General features: G+C 47.8%; 1 protein-coding gene across 2 annotated transcripts in view; it reads left to right on the plus strand.

Annotated features, from left to right (window-relative positions):
• Nucleotides 1-2,103: 2,103 nt before the first annotated feature.
• VLDLR (very low density lipoprotein receptor) overlaps nt 2,104-16,262 on the plus strand; it is a 32,171-nt gene continuing 18,012 nt past the window's right edge. For both annotated transcript variants that reach the window (XM_069961902.1, XM_069961903.1), the window contains exons 1-2: nt 2,104-2,613; nt 15,805-15,924. In XM_069961902.1, the coding sequence (XP_069818003.1) occupies nt 2,544-2,613; nt 15,805-15,924 (190 nt within the window). In that variant the 5' untranslated portion in view covers nt 2,104-2,543. The remainder of the gene's footprint in view (nt 2,614-15,804; nt 15,925-16,262) is intronic.

Here is a 16,262-nt window from a genome sequence, read left to right on the forward strand (position 1 = left end):
GGGGCAGGCAGCAGTGACAGCAGTATACAGGAGGGGGCAGGCAGCAGTGACAGCAGTATACTGGAGGGGGCAGGCAGCAGTAACAGCAGTATACTGGAGGGGGCAGGCAGCAGTATACAGGAGGGGCAGGCAGCAGTGACAGCAGTATACAGGAGGGGGCAGGCAGCAGTGACAGCAGTATACAGGAGGGGGCAGGCAGCAGTGACAGCAGTATACAGGAGGGGGCAGGCAGCAGTGACAGCAGTATACAGGAGGGGGCAGGCAGCAGTGACAGCAGTATACAGGAGGGGCAGGCACGCCAGGCAGCAGTGACAGCAGTATACAGGAGGGGGCAGGCACGCCAGGCAGCAGTATACAGGAGGGGGCAGGCAGCAGTGACAGCAGTATACAGGAGGGGGCAGGCAGCAGTGACAGCAGTATACAGGAGGGGGCAGGCAGCAGTGGCAGCAGTATACAGGAGGGGGCAGGCATGCCAGGCAGCAGTATACAGGAGGGGCAGGCAGCAGTGACAGCAGTATACAGGAGGGGGCAGGCAGCAGTGACAGCAGTATACAGGAGGGGGCAGGCATGCCAGGCAGCAGTATACAGGAGGGGCAGGCAGCAGTGACAGCAGTATACAGGAGGGGGCAGGCAGCAGTGACAGCAGTATACAGGAGGGGGCAGGCAGCAGTGGCAGCAGTATACAGGAGGGGGCAGGCAGCAGTGACAGCAGTATACTGGAGGGGGCAGGCAGCAGTGACAGCAGTATACTGGAGGGGGCAGGCAGCAGTATACAGGAGGGGCAGGCAGCAGTGACAGCAGTATACAGGAGGGGGCAGGCAGCAGTGACAGCAGTATACAGGAGGGGGAAAGGAAGCAGTGACAGCAGTATACAGGAGGGGGCAGGCCGCAGTGACAGCAGTATACAGGAGGGGGCAGGCAGCAGTGACAGCAGTATACAGGAGGGGGCAGGCAGCAGTGACAGCAGTATACAGGAGGGGCAGGCAGCAGTGACAGCAGAGTATACAGGAGGGGGCAGGCAGCAGTGACAGCAGAGAGTATACAGGAGGGAGCATGCAGAAGTGAGTATACAGGAGGGGGCAGGCAGCAGTGACAGCAGAGAGTATATAGGAGGGGGCAGGCAGCAGTGACAGCAGTATACAGGAGGGGGCAGGCAGCAGTGACAGCAGTATACAGAAGGGGGCAGGCAGCAGTGACAGCAGTATACAGGAGGGGGCAGGCAGTAGTGACAGCAGTATACAGAAGGGGCAGGCACACCAGGCAGCAGTATACAGAAGGGGCAGGGACGCCAGGCAGCAGTATACAGAAGGGGCAGGGACGCCAGGCAGCAGTGACAGCAGTATACAGAAGGGGCAGGCACGCCAGGCAGCAGTATACAGAAGGGGCAGGGACGCCAGGCAGAAGTGACAGCAGTATACAGGAGGGGGCAGGCAGCAGTGACAGCAGTATACAGAAGGGGGCAGGCAGCAGTGACAGCAGTATACAGGAGGGGGCAGGCAGTAGTGACAGCAGTATACAGGAGGGGCAGGCACGCCAGGCAGCAGTATACAGAAGGGGCAGGCACGCCAGGCAGCAGTATACAGGAGGGGGCAGGCATGCCAGGCAGCAGTATACAGGAGGGGGCAGGCAGCAGTGACAGCAGTATACAGAAGGGGCAGGCAGCAGTGACAGCAGTATACAGGAGGGGCAGGCAGCAGTGACAGCAGTATACAGGAGGGGGCAGGCATGCCAGGCAGCAGTATACAGGAGGGGGCAGGCATGCCAGGCAGCAGTATACAGGAGGGGGCAGACAGCAGTGACAGCAGTATACAGAAGGGGCAGGCAGCAGTGACAGCAGTATACAGGAGGGGGCAGACAGCAGTGACAGCAGTATACAGAAGGGGCAGGCAGTAGTGACAGCAGTATACAGGAGGGGGCAGGCAGCAGTGACAGCAGTATACAGGAGGGGGCAGGCACGCCTGGCAGCAGTGACAGCAGCGCACATGTCACCTGAAGGACACGGCCACCATGCGCTGTAGTGGCGGCTCCCCTCCCCCCTGACACATGTCACTCCCCGCACACACACCCCCCGCCCGGCAGGCTGACAGTCCCCGCCGCCGCCATGTGCTCGCCTCCCTGGCCGTGCCCTCCCCCGTCAGGTGATCGTCCATCCCCGGCACCAGTGCGGGCTGCACGTTTTCCCGGATCATGCAATCCGCGGCCGAGCCGGATCCCCGCGCCGTTTGGAGCAGGTCCAGTGTGAGCAGCAGCGTGCTCGGGGGCGCCGCCTGCCGCTCCAGCTCCTCATCTTCACGCCGCCCGCTGCACCTCCAGCTGCCGCCGCTCTTATAAGGGAGCGTCCATAGAGCGCCTCGTAAGCGCACGTCTCCTCCGCCTCTCCTGCCCGGGGGTCACTGCGCTGAGCCTTCTGCCTGGAACCTGGAGCGGAGGAAACGGGGGCAGCGACCAGCTCTCCGGGATCACAAAGAGAGGGTGGTGTTTCCGTGCGTGTCCTCCCCCTCCTGCCGGCTCTCCGGGGGGCTGCTGCTGCGGGGTGCTGCGAGATGAGCGCCTCCTGCTCGGGGCCGGTGCTGCTGCTGTCGGTGCTGCTGCTCGGTGCCGGCTACGTACACGGTGAGTGCTGCGGGCAGAGCCGGGCTCCGGTGCTGCTGTCACTGCTGCTGCAGGGAGGGATGGGGCACGGGGCCAGCTGCCGGTACTGTCTCCTCATACAATGCATTGTGTCTGCCGCGGTGATGCACGGGTTAATATTCTCGTGCATTGTGCCATGGGCACCCGGTAGCGTGCTGCCCTCCCCTCACCCGGTAGCGTGCTGCCCTCCCCTCACCCGGTAGCGTGCTGCCCTCCCCTCACCCGGTAGCGTGCTGCCCTCCCCTCACCCGGTAGCGTGCTGCCCTCCCCTCACCCGGTAGCGTGCTGCTCTCCCCGCACCCGGTTGGCATATTATTGCTTCCCATAGACTGGAGCCTCCATCTCTCTCCATGGGGCACAGTCCCAGCCTGGAGATGGGGGCACTGCCATGCTGTGAGGGTGCCCTCCACTCACACTGCACCTCTGTATGCCACACTCTCTCCTGGCCTGTTGTGTTGACATGGGGGATGTGCCAGCAGTGATGCCAGCCTTGGTTTGCTTCTACCTGACCCTCTTTCTGTGGCTGCCCCTTGCCCTCAGTTACTAAGGGACCACAGGGCTATAGGGTTTAATGAACTTGGCCAGTGGTGGGGGCAGGGAAGACCCTCTAATCCTACACAAAGTTCTACCAATGGGTTAACCCTGTGCCTCCCAGGGAAGCCTAAGCCCTATCTCTTCCTTTGTGTCCCCATCCTTGCAGTCTGTGCTGTCACTTCCAGGAGGCTGACACTGATAGATTGCCTTTCCCTTTAATAGATCATTTAGCCTTCCTCAATGAGCGGCCATTTAGATGATTGGGGCTGATTCCCCCACTTGCTAGGTGCTGGCCAGGTGGCTGATTCCCCCACTTGCTAGGTGCTGGCCAGGTGGCTGATTCCCCCACTTGCTAGGTGCTGGCCAGGTGGCTGATTCCCCCACTTGCTAGGTGCTGGCCAGGTGGCTGATTCCCCCACTTGCTAGGTGCTGGCCAGGTGGCTGATTCCCCCACTTGCTAGGTGCTGGCCAGGTGGCTGATTCCCCCACTTGCTAGGTGCTGGCCAGGTGGCTGATTCCCCCACTTGCTAGGTGCTGGCCAGGTGGCTGATTCCCCCACTTGCTAGGTGCTGGCCAGGTGGCTGATTCCCCCACTTGCTAGGTGCTGGCCAGGTGGCTGATTCCCCCACTTGCTAGGTGCTGGCCAGGTGGCTGATTCCCCCACTTGCTAGGTGCTGGCCAGGTGGCTGATTCCCCCACTTGCTAGGTGCTGGCCAGGTGGCTGATTCCCCCACTTGCTAGGTGCTGGCCAGGTGGCTGATTCCCCCCCTTGCTAGGTGCTGGCCAGGTGGCTGATTCCCCCACTTGCTAGGTGCTGGCCAGGTGGCTGATTCCCCCACTTGCTAGGTGCTGGCCGGTAGGCTGCTCACATGCCCATTACATGCTATTGTGCCATATGGAAACCTCCTCCTGGTCACTTGTTCCTCCTGTTAGGCCTTATTAATCCTCTTGGTGCAGGCCAGCAAGCCTCATGGGTTCCCCGGGTGAGAAATCCGTACTGGTCTCCCCATTCAGGGCCCTTATTTATTACAATGGGAGGCTACATAGGGTATATTGGTGTCCAAGCACTATGTGGCCATTGACTAAAAATATCACTTTGTATTGCTTCCGGTTTTCTAGGCCAAATCCCCAGACTACAGCCGATCACTGAAGGGTCCTTGCAGCCAGACCTATTGTCTACAAACTTCTAACATACAAATGTTGACCAAAGTGGAGAATCCCTAGCATGTTTATTAGGAGGACTCCATTATTATTTGTTAGTATTCCGTAGTGTTTAGTTACATTGAATGTTATGTATTTATATGTAGGAAAATGGTAACTAAGAAAAGGTTGGAACCTCATCTCCAGTCATAAGACATTGTAGATACCAGCGTAACCTCCAAGGTTTCCTTAATCACTGGTCAATCTCCTTGATCACTTTTGTGAACAAGGTTACAGACTGGTTTAGCTGGTCTAAATACATTGTGCTGTTACTATATGTAGCTGTGAATTTTAGCTTTGACAGCAACGGACAAACTATTGTAGTATTCGCTAGTGTTGTAGCTGTTTTATTGTAGGAGTACGGATTTAGTTAGTAATTCTACACCTACAGGTACACTGCTTAAATGCTCATTTAGCGTTAGTCTTGTCACCTATTTATAAATAAAAAAAAAAAACCTTGTCTAACAGGTAATCATAATCTATTAGTGATCCCTCCGAACGAGTGTTTACCCCGAAATGGTTAACAATGATGATTTTTGAGGCCTTCACGAGATGCGGTCAATGATATTTGAATGACTTTTGTCATTTGATCATTGTCGCGTTTACACCAGAATATTGCTTAAATGATCAGCCCATGTAAAAGACCCTTAAAGTAGGGATGAGCAAATTTACAGTACTACCAGTGCTTCTCTAGGCTCTGCAATTGGTTTATCAGCCGGCTACCCTTGAACTCCTTGCCATTCTGCTCCAGGTGCCTAGAAAAGCTGGATCCAGTGCTTGGAAACGTGGATCCAGCTTTTCACAGCACTGAATTCAAAGGCAGTCGGCTGACGGCCGAGCCTAGTGAAGCACTTCAGTAGCACTGTAAGTTTGCTCTTCCCTACCATGAGAAGAAATGAGCACAGCTCGAGCATGCTCTAAATTGGTTAAATCTATACTATATCCATGTTTATATTAGTTGAAATGAGAATACCCCTTTAATGGACTAAAAATGGTGACCTTGTACATGAAGGTTTTCTTTGTGGGAATAAAACATAACCTACCAAGACTTTGAACCCTACAGTGTAACCATATACAGTGGTCCCACAACTTACAATGTCCTCAGATTACAGTATTTTCAATATACTATGGTTCTTTCTCAACTACCATAACTTGAGACCAGACTCAACATACAATACTATTGATAGTCAGGATCTGTGGAACATGTGTAACTAGATCAACCAAGAAGTGTTCATTTTACTGATAAAACCTCAGTATTACTGAACTGTATGCACTGGTTGGCTGTCTAGTATCGCCTCTCTACAGTACAGTGTGATACTACATGTCCTGTACTGCTGGGTCTAGTATCTCCTCTCTGCAGTACAGTGTGATACTACATGTCCTGTACTGCTGTGTCTAGTATCACACTGTACTGTAGGTAGGAGATACCAGACAGTGTGATACTACATGTCCTGTACTGCTGTGTGTCTAGTATCTCCTCTCTACAGTACAGTGTGATACTACATGTCCTGTACTGCTCTTTACCTGGGTCAGGATGAGTTGCTCCTTTGGGCACCAGGTGAGAGCAGCCTCATTTTATATTTCTGGGACCCTGTGTGATCTGTACAAGAGCCTGAAAATGCTCCAGTCCTCTACATAGAAAGTAATTTACAGCTTCCGGTAGCTACCTCTGCCTGTATGTAAGGACTTGCTTTATCTGTATTATCTGCTTATTCTTTAAAGAGTCACTGTCGTATTTTTTTTTTTGCAGAAATCAATAATCCAGGCGATTTTAAGAAACTTTGTAATTGGGTTTATTAGCCAAATCTGCCATTATCTGCATGTAAAAAGCCTTTTCCCAGGTCCCCCCTCCTTCCTCTTTTTCATCCACTCTGAAAAATCTGAAAATTGTGACTTGTTGCAGGAGACGTCCCCTGTCTGTTCTAGGGAGAGGGGAGGGGGGAGGAGGAAGGAGGGAGTTAGCCGGCAGCAGAAAGCAGATAACAGAGGATTACAGGCACGGAGCTGGGTGACAGCTGTAATCTGAGCTCAGACAGGTCACTGGTGATGGTCACAGGAGATATCCCGTGAGGGATTTGTAGATTAACTCTTTGTTGTCCTGTTTTGGTCTTTTCTTTAGCTCTCTCCATAGGAGAACAATGAAGACAGGGGGGAGAGCTTCAAACTGCTTTTTCATGATAAAAATGCATTTTTCGGATAATAAACCCAATTACAAAGTTTCTTAAAATCGCCTGGACTATTGATTTCTGCAAAAAAAAAATTCACGACAGTGACACTTTAAATCCTATTTCTCCCCCCCCCCCATGTAACTTGAGGGGCCACTGTAAAGGGAAATTGCCAAAACTTGGTCACTGACTACATTTTGCCCAACAAAATCCATGGGGTTGATGTCGGCACATGTCTGTATGTCAGCATCTCTATTTGACAGGACGTCTACTTATGTGATAGTGTAAACAAGCCTTAAGTGAAAGTATAGCCGCTTTTATAACGTTTCCGTGGAGACTCCCAATGGAGAGTGCGGCTATGGCTAATTGGGATGCGGGGACACACGGGTGTGCCGACATCCTAATTCGGCACAAATAAAGATCATCCAGCCAGTGCCGGGATGATCTTCACTGTCACCAGCCGTTCTGTGACCCAACCATGTCACAGAAAGAATGGCCTGGTGTCTCCAGTGCCGCTCGCTGACTGCAGCTGCTGCCACATTTGAAACGGGACAGCGCCAATGCTGGTGGCTTACTGAGCGAGTTGGACGGTGGCTGCTCTCAGCAAGGGGACACTCCTGGCTTCATTATGATACATGATGCTGGGAGTTCCTAATGCCGGCCTGCAGCTGTGTAGTATCTGTGATCTACAGAGTGCATGTGCCCCTCAAGCCCCTATTACATGGGGTTGACTAAGAGGAGCAAATGAGCCCTGTCAGCGCTCATGTGCTCCTCATTCCCCACTCGCTTGCGCATTCGAGGCAAGCAGGGGGGGGATGTTGCCCGGGTGATCGGCCAGCACAGCCCATAGCAGTGAGCAGCAGTCTGCTGCCGCCCCTCCTGTTCCGTGGAGTGACTGCATCAGATCGCTGCTATATTAGTTGTCTGTCTTTCATCATGTTGAAAGACAAAACGGGCGACAATCAGCTGACATCGTTCATTTCTGCTGATCGTTCTATTACACAAGACGCTTATCGGCCGATCTTCACTCTAAAATCCCTCAGCCTAATATCTGTATGAGGTGGGGTCAGTGCTCCACATCTAGTGGTCCTGCCCTTCCAACTTGGCAGGTTGTTCTGGCTGCAGAAATGGCTGTCCTTTCAGGCACTATCTAAAATGAAAGGCTTGTTGGTCTTTCTGCTAGCCACTGGCCAGATTATTCCTAGGTAATGGAAATCCTCTACCTCACCCTGTAGATTAATGTGGTTAGACGCATTTAATCTCTTAATACAGATGGAGGAGCAGGGCAGAAAAGCATAACATGCACGAGAAATGTATCTCCAGGTGGGATGTGTGGGTTATGTGCCAGCCAACACCTGCATGGGTGAAGTGGGTAGCTGGTAAGGATCCAACTATGGGGTCCACTCCCTATGCTGTGTAGGGTATTGGGTATCTGAGCGCTATCAGTACTTATAACCTACTCACCTTTATCCCTCCGTACCCCCAGCCTTTCCTCTTCTCACTGCCTTCCCCTTCATTCTCTTCCTTGTTACAGGTTTGATTTTTGTTACCCATAACATTTGGGTCCCATGATTGCCTGCCTCAGGCATATGTACATGATCTAGAGTCCTTTACCTCTAGCTCCATTAAGCTTGTAGTGCGATGACTTCATTATTGGTGGCCATGAAGAGCACTATGCATCGGCCTGTTACCAGATGAGCCTGTGGTGGTGGCTAGTCAATACAGAACTGCCCTACACTGAGTGGTACAGTAACAAGCCTATACTACAGTAGATAAATTTTAAAGGGTTACTCCAGGGACTTTCTTTTTATTTTCTTATTCCACAATAGTAATTTTCTTTGTTCTCTGCGTGTACCCCTTTAGTCCAGTCACTGTACCTGTGCTGGAACAACACAGGCCTATCTTCATTGATGACAATGCTCTAGCTAATCGAGGGTAACATCATTAGGGAATGGCTGCTGGAGACTGGGGGACCTCAAAAGGAGGTGTGTGATCACCTGAGTCACCATATAGAGGTATTTTTTTAAATACCCCACAACTTTTGGCTTTTGTTCTAATATTTAGAGATTAGGAAATCACCATTGCATGTTTTGCATAAATGCCCCACTTTTATGATATCACTGTAGTGAGTGTTCATATATTTCATGTGCAAACAATATATCATATTTATGTCTTCAGGGAATGCATAGAACAGCCATTCCAGCAGCCTAAGTGTTCTAGGACTTCTGCACTTGCCAACAGCTGGGGAATTGCAACTAAACTGCGCATATTGCAATATTGCTCTAGAGTGCATATATGTTCTGTGTATTTACACAACTCTAAAAAAAAAATTATAAATTAAAAAAAAATAAAGGGAATGCCTAACCCTTTAAGGACCGAGCCAGTTTTTATTTTTGCGCTTTTGTTTTTTCCTCAATGTTAAAAAGGCCACTGCGCTTGCATATTTCCCCCTACAGACCCACATGAGCCCTAAATTTTTGCGACACAAACTATACTTTGCAAATACAGACTTGATTTTTCTGTAAAATATGCTGAAAAAAACAAATTATGTGCAGTGAAATCTGAAAAAGGTGCAATTCCTTTATTTCAAGGGGTTTTGTATTTACGCCGTTCGTCCTATAGTAAAACTGACATGTTATCAATCTTCCTCAAGTCAGTATGATTACAGAGATATGTAACTTGTATAACTTTTATATTTGATGGCTTTTAAAAATAAAAAGTAAATGTGTTTAAAATCACTCTTTCCATCCTTAGGGTAGATTCCCCCTCTCCCCCCCCACCCCCCACTGGACACCAGGGACAGGGGCCACCACCACTATTCAAATGCAGCCTACAGCTTTGACAGCTGCATTTGTATAGTTAATTAGCCAGCCCCGGCGGCTAATACTCGCGGTCCCTGGCTACACATGGCAACCGGGGACTGCGGGCTGCAGAGAGGGCTCACCAGTCATGCGTCGTTAAAGGGGTACTCCAGCAAGGTGGGGCACTTTGGTTGCTTGGACCAGGGAGGAGGTGGCCAAGGGAAAAGACATCCACTCTCCTCCCCAGTTCCAGAGACGTGACTTCTCAGGTCTGCTCAGCCACTCAGTAAAGGAGGCGGGATCAGTTTCAAGTCTGGTTAGATCCCGCCTCTCACTGAGTGGTTGAGCGGACCTGAGATGTATAGTCTCGGGGCCGCGTCAGACACCCGGAAGCGGCTGGGCACCAGAGCGCTGTGATGCGGGACCCGCCGCTGGAACCAGGGAGGTGAGTGGACGTCTTTTCCCTCGGCCTCCTCCTCCCTGGTCCCAGCAAAAAAGTGCCCCCACGCTGGAGTACCCCTTTAAATAGTCTTACCTCTGTTCTTGAACTTATCTGTTCTGGAAGGCTTTTCTAGAACCGAGCAGAGTTTTTCCTTAGGAAATTATAGAAATACATTTAATTGTTTTTTACACTCCATGGGTCAGGTGCAGAGAGTCTGCCCCCTGGAGTATAAAGTCCTCCTCTGGGCATAGTTGGTAGCAGTGCATTGCACACTGCTCCACTAGTACAGGAGTGGGCAATCCCAGCTGTAAACAGGGTTTCCTGTTAAGAGCTGAAAACTTCTGCTCAGGAGTACTGTAGCCCTGTCTGTACTGCTGAGCTGGCTCCGTTTGCCTGCCAGGCAGGAGTTTAGTTCCGATTAAATTTTTTAAATGTTCCTCAAAATTTTGTATGTTCTATCACTGTAAGGACCTTTTATCTAAACTAGAAAAACCCTTTCTCACATACATTTAGTTACAAAGGTGAACTATTCCCCCATATATTAATAAAGCACTGACCCTTTTAGATGAGGGTGGTCGGGGAGAGGTTGTCAGTGACTACTTGGCAGTCTGTTTCTGAGCTGGAAGAGTCATTGTGTCGGGGAGCCTGTTCTAATCCTTTCCTGGATGCTAGCTGAGCAGCAAAAGTAATATGAAAATATCCTGTGTAATATAGAGAAGGAGAAGACATAAGTAATGTAGCAGTAACCTTATGCCAGGGAGGAGGTGCAGATACCCCTCCCTGTTGTATGTCCCGCTCACCTAGTGGGGGGCATGGCCTCCACATGAACCTCAATTAGGCAGGTGTAAATCGATACAGATGTAAATGTGCTGGATTTGTTGCACTGGGCCATCTGGGTTTACAAAGAAGCATGTGCCTCTTGGTGAATCTGGCTGGGGAAGAGGGGACTGGGCCTAATCTTAGACTGGTGTAAATGTCAGTGTGTGTGCTATGGCAGCAGCAGGCTGCATGTGTTTAAAGAAGCAGAAATTCAAGGGGTACTCTTAAGAAACTGTGAAATCCGGGGGGACTGAGTGGTAGGATCTTAAAGAAAGTCCTGTTTACCTGTCCTCATGCCCCTGCAGTGCAGTCATGGCTTATGGTCCCTGGCGGGCTCCTGTGATGTCACTGCCCCACTCGGCCAATCAGTGAGGTGGGACACAGCTGTAGTCACTGACTGACAGTTACTGTGGGGCTGCAATGATTCAGGAGCACAGATGCTGACAGAGCTGATAAATCTGGGCCTATGTCTGACCTCTATATTACAGGTATCTGCAATTGTTAGCAGTGTTTCTTTGTGTATGGTGACTATATTTAGAAACCTTGTCAGCTGGAAAAAATCACCTGCTCCATCTAGTCTACTTCTGAGTTGTTCAGGACATAGAGGCTGGAGACTGGCTGCATCCACTGCGCACAGGAGAATCTGCTTTATACTGTATCTTTGTGTTATTCACTCAGATGTCACCCCAGGATCATGTAGGACATTAGGGAGAAGCCTCTAAGCCAGTTCTACTTTACACCAGTGTGATAATAACTTTCCTGGTGTCGGATTGGCCATTTATGCTGGAGTCGGTCTGATAACATTTTAGTCTGAGCTGTGGCTTCTGGACTCCACAGCTTTGCTGGTAAGGTAAAGCCATGATTAAACTAGTCTGTCAGTGCAAGTTCAGGTATTGCTAAACAGTTCAGGAAAATCTACATTTTCTAGAAGTATTATGGTTGAGGCTAAGAATGTTCAGCATACTGCTACTTTAAGTCCAAAAAACATTGCTGCGCTTCTTTCTATTCCTCAGGCAATCGATCCCAACCTAATAGGGGGTACACTATATTGTAGACTCTATCCTGAGGGTGGCTCAGGTAATACCCAGTTTTACCTATAGGCTAAAATATAACTTTTATTCAATTTAAAACAGAAAAAGAATTCACCTTAATGTGCAATTTTAAAATATTGCTGCCTCTTTTGCTGCCTCTTATGCCGCTGTACAACGGTGTCGGCCGACTCTCCCTGTTAATGGTTGGTCTCCAGTATTGTCAGACTCGGACACTTCCCCAGCCGGGGTATTGTGTGTGACGAGTGTGATTCCTGTATGCTCCTGTACTGCTGTGCCCTGAGCGATTTTGTATGTACGCTCTCCCCTCCCTTCTAATTCTACCATGCACCATTGTACAGTGGCATAAGAGGCAGCAATATTTTAAAATTGCACATTAAGGTGAATTCTTTTTCTGTTTTAAATTGAACAATAAGTTATATTTTAGCCTATAGGTAAAACTGGGTATTACCTGAGCCACCTTCAGGAGAGTCTACGTCTTTCTATTCCTAGCGCAAAGCACAATGTATAGGCGGGTAAAGCATTCTATCATTTTCATATTTTGGCCGTGGTCTGTAGCCTGACTTGTATATAACATCTAACCTTTGGGCAGCCAATGAGGCATTTCAGTATGCAGCCTTTCAGGAGCTTAATAAAGCCTTTCACACTGCCCTGGAGAATAAAAAGCACGGATGGATTTAGAAGTACCTTATGTCTCTTTGCTATAACAATGTCATGTGAATTGCAGCTGACAGATTCCATATAAAGTTGATGGCTCTAAATGCTTTGTATTGCTTATAGCATTTTGCTCCTCTGCAACAAGGGCGTCTGGTCAGTGGTATCGCTGTTCAGCGTGTGAGCTCAAAAGCATTTGGCTGGGAATGCTGAGCTCCAAAGTCGCCCCAGTCACCTAGCAGATTAGATGGGACAGCCAGCATCTTAGGGCCCTATTGCACGGAATGGATCGGCAGTTATGGCCGATAATCGTCCTGTGTAATAGAACACAACGATCAGCCAACATGAACTATGTCGACTGATCGTTGTATTCGTTAGTAGTTGTGTGCATCCTTAAAAAAAATAATAAAGAAAAAAATATATATAATAGCGGATCCATTGATTTCTAAGCTTTTTTTAAAAAAAAAAAAAATAGGTGAGCACGAGAACATATTTTTATTTTATTTTTTAGCATTGGTTTGCATCCTTGTAATCTATTGATCATGTGAATAGCCCAAAAGACGACAATGTGCACTAACTCGAATACGGAAATACGGATCCGTATATTGGATTTGGGAATAAGGCCTAAGAATGTCATCCACAAGCAGTGTTTTTAAAGTATGTGCTAAACCATTGACAAATGGTGCCAGTTTTCTATTTGATGAGATGACTCACACAGAAAGGTATTGCACTGTGTGGACTCTCTCCCAGACTTTGCTAGCCTACCCATTAATGGTTGACCCCACTAATTAGTTTGAAATATCACCAGCATTAACTGGTGCCAGCAGTACAATTTCAGACATATGGGTTAGTGTGCATAGCTGAAGTACAGGCCTATAACGAGTGACTACAGCCCAGTATATTGTTTGCTGTACTTCATTGTGCTTTTGAATATATGGAAGCTGCAAGGTCATCATGCCACTAATCTCACTATAAGGCTGTGTTCCCACATCCGCAGTCTTGTTGCAGGTTTACATAATTTAAGACTAACACTTTTTTTTTTCTACTTGTGGGTCAATAATCCTGGCAAACTTGTGTGGGTAAAACACTTGCCGATTACGCTGGCCCTGCTAAGCTAGATTTATTTCAATATACATAAGGAGGGGCTCCCTGGGACTGTGCATGTTACCTGGTCAGGATGTGTTCCAATTGGTGGTAAATTCATAGTCCTTTGATCGCTGTAAAAAAAATCTAAGATGGATGTATGTTTAACAAGACAAAAAAATAAAACAATTTAATCTCTGGTAGTATAAGCCAAACTGTGGCACAAAAATAAAAAAAATACAAAGTTACCCAGCTACTCTAATGACTCGATAATTGAATACGTAGAACACACTGAAATATCTTGAGAAATCCTCTGACAGCTTAAAATAAAGCCAGCTTATTTTCTCAATAGGATTTTGACACTTCAAGTATGAGTTGGAGAAATATTTAGACTGTATAATAATCACTTTAAGGCAAGTACAGTGTGAGATATGGAGGTATCGATGCCTACCCATTAGGAGGGTAGACAAACAACCAAAACTGCATAAGTACCATAATGGCCAATACACGGAAAGTAGGGTTTCCAGTGGAAATTGTGGCCATGAAGCCATATATAAGCAAATGTTTCGCCCTAGCTACTGTTTCTTAAAGGAAATGGGTCATTAGAAAAATACTGACTTAAAACAAGTGTGGTTTTACTTATCATAAAATCATGAAATGTTGCAATTTCATCACTATATCTAAAGCTGGCCATACACCTTCAATCTTGCATCTCTGCCGACATCACCCAAATATCCCTGGCTGTGGCTAAGTGGTTGGGCAGTCTCCCCCCACCCCTTGGTAGTGGACCATTGGAAGAGCTTCATACATGGTATACTGATGGCGGTACGGCCATCAAGTCTTAAGTGTATTTAGACTGTTCTGTAAGAGGAGGGAGCTATAATGTTCTGTAAGTGGAGGGAGCTATAATGTGACCTGTTAGTGACGGGCAACACCAGTAGATGGCGGCAGTATAAGACAATAGCAGCTTCCTGTGGAATGACTTCTTCGAAGGTCACAGTACACTCAGGAGCTGTTCCCTTGAGATGAATGTGAAACATTTTACTATTCGTTTATAAGGCTTGCTCTAAGATTGGTAAATGCTGGTAAAACGTCTCATAATGTAAAAAAATAAAATAAAATTAACTGGCAAGAATGGTCAGTCAGAAAATAGAATCTGATATTAGAATCAAAATAAGAACATGTGAAGTTAAACGCTCATTAAACTAGTTTCAGGTTTTGCTTGATCTTAATGCTGCCCATATCACTTGTTGCATAAGACTACAGAATGAAGATCTGTTTGGGACAGGTACTGTCTCTTGTGCCTATAGTCCATGGGGCTTGCTGTTAAAATGCCTCAGCCTCAATGGCAGCCCTCAATGTACAAAACATTCATAAAACGTCACTAGCTGGCTGTGCATTAGCTTTAAGGGTGCGTTCACACCTACAGGATCCGCAGCAGATTTGATGCGGTGTTCAGTTTTAAATTAAATCAGCTGCGGATCCGGTAAGTGTGAATGTACCCTAAAGGGGTATTCTGGGTAGAGTTTATTGCAGAGCTATCCACAGTAATTAATTGGTGGGGTGCCAATAGGTGGCATCCATGCTGGTCAGATCTTCAGTCAGCATCCCACTAGTGAACAGAACTGGTCTCCTTTCATCGTGTAGTGGTTGTGATGTGTAACGTTATGGCTCATCAGTAAATTTTTCCTGGGAAAACTTGTACCCATAATTCTGTTTTTGGTATCTTGTTGCAATGGACTTGAGTCACAATCAAAATGTTCACACATGCTGTATACCAGATTACCCATCTCTGGTGGTTAACATCTATGTTCACCATAAAACATATGCAGTAACGTTCTCAGAAGTTCCACCACTTTTGGATTTGCTTGTACACCAGAGATTGTGCTGCCAGCTTCCCATAGATAGCATAGTGGTCTGTGCATGAGCCATAAGGAAAGCTATCAATATGGTACAACTGTTTATAACACTCTTTAGAGCAGTGATTTTCAACTAGTGTGCCGCAACACATGGCCGGGTGTGCCGTGGGGAAAGTTCCCCAAACTATGGCACCCCTGTGAAACAGGAGGAAACAATGGGGGAGAGAAACATGGGGATGGGGGAGAGAACCAGAGGGGAGAAGTTTGGGGGAGAGAAGCAGGGGGGAGAAGTATTGTGGAGAGAAGCACAGGGGGGAGAAGTATTGTGGAGAGAAGCAGGGGGGAGAAGAAAACAGCCCCAGGTTTCACACTGAGTTAGTATAAATACATTTAGAATCTATATTAACTATATGTATAATGTACTGTTTTAGTGTCATTTTGGTTGGTGGTGTGCCCCGGGATTTTTTAAGTATAAAAAGTGTGCCGCGGCTCAAAGGTTGAAAATCCCTGCTTTAGAGGTTACAAATGTGTTTGTTTTTTTTTTTTGCTTTTTTTTTTTTTTTTTAGGGGCAAAAACACTGTGCGAAGAATCTCAGTTTCAGTGCGGGAATGGACGTTGTATTACTTCATTGTGGCAGTGTGATGGTGATGAAGACTGTTCAGATGGGAGTGATGAAAGTTCATGTAGTAAGTTTAACTGTGTAATAGCGATTGTTTTACTCAGTTAATCTGAGAACTTCTGTTATATTGACAAGTGGTGCAATTTTAAAGATGCTCCCAGACACTGGTTTTGTGTGGTGGTTTTTTGGCCTCCAGAAAAGCTGCCAAAGACTGACTTGGGGAAAAAAATTAAAAGGCTAACTCCTCAGACTGCAGCAAAAGTGTTCTTTCAAATTTACTGGTGCCAGAGACTTAAATTTACTTGTATTAAAATATCCAGTCTTCCAGTACTTTTCAGCTGATGTATGTCCTGCAGTAAGTGGTGTATTCTTTCCAGTTTGGAGACCAGGAGAGGTTTTCTATGG

The sequence above is a fragment of the Dendropsophus ebraccatus genome, chromosome 3, assembly GCF_027789765.1.
Source record: "Dendropsophus ebraccatus isolate aDenEbr1 chromosome 3, aDenEbr1.pat, whole genome shotgun sequence".
In the NCBI taxonomy this organism is placed as follows: Eukaryota; Metazoa; Chordata; class Amphibia; order Anura; family Hylidae; genus Dendropsophus; species Dendropsophus ebraccatus.